Source organism: Salmo trutta, chromosome 1 (genome assembly GCF_901001165.1).
Source record: "Salmo trutta chromosome 1, fSalTru1.1, whole genome shotgun sequence".
In the NCBI taxonomy this organism is placed as follows: domain Eukaryota; kingdom Metazoa; phylum Chordata; class Actinopteri; order Salmoniformes; family Salmonidae; genus Salmo; species Salmo trutta.
The window spans coordinates 3,209,655-3,217,350 of NC_042957.1; the positions used below are offsets into that span (position 1 = coordinate 3,209,655).

The 7,696-nt window shown below is 44.8% G+C and overlaps 1 protein-coding gene across 1 annotated transcript; it reads left to right on the forward strand.

Moving 5' to 3' along the window:
- Positions 1-1,526: 1,526 nt before the first annotated feature.
- Positions 1,527-6,854, forward strand: LOC115147325 (extensin-1-like). The gene is made up of 4 exons (XM_029689515.1): positions 1,527-1,555; positions 5,148-5,249; positions 5,508-5,520; positions 6,051-6,854. The coding sequence occupies exons 1-4, from the start codon at positions 1,527-1,529 to the stop codon at positions 6,852-6,854; spliced, it is 948 nt and encodes a 315-aa protein (XP_029545375.1).
- The last annotated feature ends 842 nt before the right edge of the window (positions 6,855-7,696 follow it).

Sequence of the window (7,696 nt, forward strand, 5' to 3'; positions counted from 1 at the left end):
GCAGACACCTGCCTTCTCCTGTGTACCTGCTCTCTGTGGGCAGACACCTGCCTTCTCCTGCGTACCTGCTCTCTGTGGGCAGACACCTGCCTTCTCCTGCGTACCTGCTCTCTGTGGGCAGACACCTGCCTTCTCCTGCGTACCTGCTCTCTGTGTGCAGACACCTGCCTTCTCCTGCGTACCTGCTCTCTGTGGGCAGACACCTGCCTTCTCCTGTGTACCTGCTCTCTGTGGGCAGACACCTGCCTTCTCCTGCGTACCTGCTCTCTGTGGGCAGACACCTGCCTTCTCCTGCGTACCTGCTCTCTGTGGGCAGACACCTGCCTTCTCCTGCGTACCTGCTCTCTGTGGGCAGACACCTGCCTTCTCCTGCGTACCTGCTCTCTGTGGGAAGACACCTGCCTTCTCCTGTGTACCTGCTCTCTGTGGGCAGACACCTTCCTTCTCCTGTGTACCTGCTCTCTGTGGGCAGACACCTGCCTTCTCCTGTGTACCTGCTCTCTGTGGGCAGACACCTGCCTTCTCCTGTGTACCTGCTCTCTGTGGGCAGACACCTGACTGCCACTGAACAGACTTTGACTGTCTGCTTTGGAGGACATTGAAACGTTTTGTCTCAGCACTATTTCTGTGCGTGTTGCTCTTCCCATGCTCTTCTATCCTTTGGTGAACATGTTTCCAATCCGTCATTCCATTCATAAAAAATATTGCGGTCAGTCGGCTTCGCAAATGCCATCCACATTGAACAGTATAACGCATGGCTTTCTTCATTGTATGACAGCAATTTCCAATTGGTGCCGTCTTTAAAACAGAAAACCCTCTGTAACACAGATTATTTATTTTTTTCTGCATAGGGTGGAAACAAAAAAAATGTTTTTAGGTCATCTGACTTGGGTCTCTTGAAATAAGCAAAAGTTGGTCTGGCATCCTGGCCTTTCCCTGACTCTCTCTTCCACTGAAACTGAACTGGGCCTGTCATCAACCTCAATGATATTCTCTTCCACTGAAACTGGACTGGGCCTGTCATCAACTTGAACCCTCTCTTCCACTGAAACTGGACAACAAACACTAAACAGGAAACAACTACCCACAAATCCCATAGAAAAAAACACCCCTCTTAATTGGGACCTTCAATTAGAAGCAACGAGGAGCAGCTGCTTCCAATTGAAGGTCAACCCAATAAACACCACATAGAAATAGACATACTAGAACTAACATAGAAATAGACTAACAACGAACATAGCCCAACAAACCCCGAAACACTCTAAACAAACACCCCCTGCCACGCCCTGACCAAACTACAATATCAAACATGGGCCTGACATCAACATCAATGTTCTCTTCCACTGAAACTGGACTGTGAATAAAATAATATATAAATTAACTAATAAAAGGCCCAATTTAGAAAAAAAACGACAAAAACACAGCAGCAGCCCTATTATTTCATATCAAATGAATGAATTACAACACAACACGTTTTTTTAGTTTGGCTTCACTCACCGTTTACTCACCGGACTGTTGGCGTGGCGATGAGTTTCAATGCGTTGTCTAGTAAGCGGTGGGAACCGTGGCGATGAGGATCACAGCTAGCAAATCACTGTTGACATATTCTCACCTCACAAAAAATATGAATTTGAGAGGGAAATTACTTGATTTGTTTTACAATATGTATACTATTTGCAACCAATGGCTGTATAGACATGAAATAAAATGAGCTAATTAACGTTTGTATATGTCTAATGTAATTTAGCGTTTAGAACGACAAGGCAAAAAGCAATCAGAATTAAATGAAAATGTTAATTTTAGCTCAGTAAAATTATACGATAGTAAATCACTGATACTCAAGCGATTGCCATTTTCCACAAAACCCCTACAGGATGGTGAAATTTTTCATTTTTTATTTTTTATTTCACCTTTATTTAACCAGGTAGGCAAGTTGAGAACAAGTTCTCATTTGCAACTGCGACCTGACCAAGATAAAGCAAAGCAGTTCGACACATACAACAACACAGAGTTACACATGGAGTAAAACAAACATACAGTCAATAATACAATAGAAAAATACGTCTATATACAATGTGAGCAAATGAGGTGAGATAAGGGAGGTAAAGGCAATAAATAGGCCATGGTGGCAAAGTAAATACAATATAGCAAGTAAAACACTGGAATGGTAGATTTGTAGTAGAAGAAAGTGCAAAGTAGAAATAGAAATAATTGGGGTGCAAAGGAGCAAAATAAATAAATACAGTAGGGGAAGAGGTAGTTGTTTGGGCTAAATTATAGATGGGCTATGTACAGGTGCAGTGATCTGTGAGCCGCTCTGACAGCTGGTGCTTAAAGCTGGTGAGGGAGATAAGTGTAATAATAATAAGTAATGTAAGGGAAATATATATATATGTGTAAATGTGCTTGAACATAATCTCTCCCATGACCTTCGAGAAAGCAACACAGGATTGAGACGGGACGATAGTTTCCATGATCGAACTTATTCCCTTTTTTTTTGTTTTTTGGATAACGGAATGACCCTAGCGAGTTTTAGTTCACACCCCAGTTCAATAGACAGATTCACAATGTGAGTTACACCACAGCTCCCGCAGCATCCTTTAGAAATCTGGCTGGAATGTTGTCAAGGCCAGTTGCTATGGAACGGTCAAATTCTTTCAGCCTCTCTAGCACAGTGGACTCAGACACCTTTTCAAATGACAAATAATCTACTTGAATCGCCTGCTGTGAGTAAAACTGCTGGATTTGACTCTCCCCCCATAGCAACTTGTATTGACAAGGTAACTTGCTAACTAATGTATTAGCTATAGTTGTAAAAATAGCTATACAGACTGTCTGTAACCATGGTCTTGTCTGATGTAACCTTTCCTCCAATGTCCAAGCTGAGATCGAGAGATTTGGTCTTTAATCTGTTACTGTCAACTAACAGCTTCAGATACTTCCATAATTTACTCGGATTGTTCCTATTTTCAACTATTTTGTCATTAAAATATTATTTATTAGCCTTCTATATCATCCTGTTGACCTAATTTCTTATTTTTTTTATAAGTCTATAAATATATCATCTGCCTTGGATTTCCTAAACTCCAGAAAGCGTTCATTTTTTACGCTTATTTGCCATTAAAATGTTATCATTTCTACATGGTTCAGTTCTTTGCTTAATTCTAACCTTTTTTTTTACTGGAGCCTGCTTATCTACAGCATGTAAAAACAATGATTTAAAATGGCCCCCAGGCAATGATTTAAAATGGCCCCCAGGCATTCTCCACCTCATTGCATTTCAATACAGCAGACCAGTCCAATTTGTTCAAACAATTAACAAAAATATATGCACTATAATTCTTCATAGCCCTATTTTCTTTTTATTAAGTTATGACAATTAAAAACTGTTTTCTGAACTTTCGTACAGTACTACAGAAAATGATGGAATGATCACTGAGCACATAGTTTACAAAACCACTGTTTGATATCCTTGATAAATGCTGGTCATTTATGAACATTTGAACATCTTGGCCATGTTCTGTTATAATATCCACCCGGCACAGCCAGAAGAGGACTATCCACCCCTCATAGCCTGGTTCCTCTCTACCCGGCACAGCCAGAAGTGGACTGCCCCCCCCCCCTCATAGCCTGGTTCCTCTCTACCCAGCACAGCCAGTAGAGGACTGGCCACCCCCCAGAGCCTGGTTCCTCTCTAGGTTTCTTCCTAGGTTTTGGCCTTTCTAGGGAGTTTTTCCTAGCCACCGTGCTTCTACACCTGCATTCCTTGCTGTTTGGGGTTTTAGGCTGGGTTTCTGTACAGCACTTTGAGATATCAGCTGATGTAAGAAGGGCTATATAAATACATTTGATTTGATCTATCCGACACCAACACAACGGTCAATGATGGTTTGGGTAGAAGGACCGACCCTGGTGGGCTAATTAATCAGCTAGTATAAAGCAAATGGATTACAACATTTTTTTTAAGAGCTTTATTAAAAGTAGCATGGTCCTTTTAGAGCATATCTGTCACGGTTGTCTTCGTCCTCTGACGATATAAAGAAATCGTCATCAGAAAAGGTAGACCAATATGCAGCAGGTACGTGAATGCTCATCTTGACTTTTATTTACTATAAGAATGAACATACAAAATAACAAAATACGAAGACGAACAAATAACAGTCTGGCAAAGCATAGGGCTTTACACAGAACAATCACCCACAAAACACAAACACACCCTCATTTATGAGACTCTCAATCAAAGGCAGATAGAAAACACCTGCCTTCAACTGAGAGTCCCAACACCAATTCACCAGACATAGAAACAGACATACTAGACTCCACATAGAAATACCTAAACATAAACCAACACCCGGAATTACTAAAACAAACACCCTTAAACCAAACACACCACCCTGAACCACATAAAACAAATACCCTCTGTCACGCCCTGACCAAACTACAAACAATTAACCTTATATACTGGCCAGGACGTGACAATATCTATATTTAATATCACCAGCAACAATAACCTCTGATTTATCAAAGTCTGTACAGTTGAAACAAGTCTCCTCCAATAATTAATAACTGGTGGTCTATAACACATTCCAACTGTAATAGAGATTTTTACATTTTAGCAGACGCTCTTATCCAGAGTGACTTACAGTAGTGAATGCATACATTTCATTAAAAAAAAATTCTCGCCGTTCTGGTCCCCCATGGAAATCGAACCCACAACCCTGGCGTTGGAAACACCATGCTCTACCAACTGAGCCACATGGGACCATTAATAGGTTGAGGTTTTGGTAATAAAATGTCCAACCACAAAGCTTCAATCTCGTCATGGTTTAAATCTGATCTACAATTGAACCCAATATCTGATCTTACATAAATACAAACTCCCATCGCCTTGGCGATTGCTGTCTCTTCTAATTACTACATCATTTTCTACTTCAATCTCAGTGGGTTTTTTTATATTTTTTTAATCCAACCATCCAACCATGTTTCCCCTAGTTAAAAACAATAGTAATTTGAAAAGGCCTAAAGATAGGTACATTAAAAAGAGCTCTTGACATTTCACCTGTGTAAGGCTTCTTCAGAGGAAGACATGAGGGAAAGGAGAAACAGATTAGAAAATAAGTGTTTTAACCCTCTCCTCCTCCATGCAGCTCTCTGGGGTCCCTGGGGACCATCATACTGAAGTGTAAAGACCTGAGGGTGATTCAGCTGGACATCCCTGGCATGGAGGAGGGCTTCAACATCACCAGATCGTTACAACTGAGCCATATTTATCATTGACCCAATGTAGGTTACACTATGTTGATCCCACTGAGCGGGCAGGTTAAGAGGTTAAGAGCGTTGGGCCAATAGCCTCAAGGTCACCGGTTCAAATCCCCTCTGGACTCTCTATGTCCCTCAACTAAGCTCTGTCCACTCTGGACTCTGGCTCTCTATGCAGGTGGTCGGGGGGGACTTGCCCTGCCTGGAGAATTTCAAGTAAACTTTCCATATATGTTTGCCCATTGTAGAAGTGCTCAGAAAGTTACTTTTTGGACCCGAATACTAAAACATTCAATAGGTAAAGGTGCTCAAAGTTGACCCATTTTGCATACCCCACCATACATCACCATACCCCACCATACCCCACCATACTCCACCATACCCACCGTACCCCACCATACTCCACCATACCCACCGTACCCCACCATACCCCACCGTACATCACCATACATCACCATACCCCACCGTACTCCACCATACCCACCGTACCCCACCATACCCCACCGTACATCACCGTACCCCACCGTACATCACCGTACCCCATCGTACCCCACCATACCCCACCATACATCACCATACCCACCGTACATCACCATACCCACCGTACATCCCCATACCCACCGTACATCACCATACCCCACCGTACCCCACCGTACCCCACCGTACATCACCATACCCCACCGTACATCACCATACCCCACCATACCCCACCGTACCCCACCATACATCACCGTACCCCACCGTACCCCACCGTACCACACCGAACCCCACCGTACCCCACCATACCCCAGCGTACATCACCGTACCCCACGGTACATCACCGTACCCCACCGTACATCACCGTACCCCACCATACATCACCGTACCCCACCGTACCCCACCGTACCCCACCGTACATCACCATACCCCACCGTACATCACCATACCCCACGTACATCACCATACATCACCGTACCCCACCGTACATCACCATACCCCACCGTACCCCACCGTACATCACCGTACCCCACCGTACCCCACCGTACATCACCGTACCCCACCGTACATCACCGTACCCCACCGTACCCCACCATACCCCACCGTACATCACCGTACCCCACCGTACATCACCATACATCACCGTACATCACCGTACCCCACCATACCCCACCGTACATCACCGTACCCCACCATACATCACCGTACCCCACCGTACCCCTCCATACATCACCGCACCCCACCGTACATCACCGCACCCCACCGTACATCACCGTACCCCACCGTACCCCACCATACATCACCGTACCCCACCATACATCACCGTACCCCACCGTACATCACCGTACCCCACCGTACATCACCGTACCCCACCATACCCCACCAAACCCCACCGTACATCACCATACATCACCGTACCCCACCATACATCACCATACCCCACCGTACCCCACCATACCCCACCGTACATCACCGTACCCCACCGTACCCCACCATACATCACCGTACCCCACCGTACCCCACCATACATCACCGTACATCACCGTACCCCACCGTACATCACCGTACCCCACCGTACATCACCGTACCCCACCGTACCCCACCATACCCCACCGTAAAGCACTGTACCCCACCGTACCCCACCGTACATCACCGTACATCACCGTACCCCACCATACATCACCGTACCCCACCGTACCCCACCATACCCCACCGTACATCACCGTACCCCACCGTACCCCACCATACATCACCATACCCCACCATACCCCACCATACATCACCGTACCCCACCATACCCCACCATACATCACCGTTCCCCACCGTACATCACCGTACCCCACCGTACCCCACCGTACATCACCGTACCCCACCGTACATCACCGTACCCCACCGTACCCCACCATACCCACCATACCCCTCCGTACCCCACCGTACCCCACCATACCCCACCATACCCCACCATACATCACCGTACCCCACCGTACCCCACCGTACCCCACCATACCCCACCATACCCCACCATATATCACCGTACCCCACCGTACCTCTTTAAGGAATACCTGGGATAGGATAAAGTAATCCTTCTAACCCCCCCCTAAAAAGATTTAGATGCACTATTGTAAAGTGGTTGTTCCACTGGATATCATAAGGTGAATGCACCAATTTGTAAGTCGCTCTGGATAAGAGCGTCTGCTAAATGACTTAAATGTAAATGTAAATGTACCCCACCGTACTATGAAACATCCATGTCTTTATCACTGGAAAAGATAAACAGTTAAGATTGATATGTATTTAAAAGGTTACAAACAGGGTTGTCAAACTATTTTATAATTTATTGAAACAAATGTTTTTATTTTTTTAAATAAAACCTTTAACATCAATTACGTTCATTTTTTTCTTCATATTTGCATATGTTATAGCTTAGATGCTATTTTACATCATCTGAGGTGTTTGTGTT

Coding starts and splice junctions, on each gene's coding strand:
- LOC115147325 (XM_029689515.1), top strand. CDS start 1,527: ATGAGTTTCAATGCGTTGTCTAGTAAGCG. Junction 1,556..5,147: donor AATGCGTTGTCTAGTAAGCG/GTGGGAACCGTG, acceptor TCCTCCATGCAG/CTCTCTGGGGTCCCTGGGGA.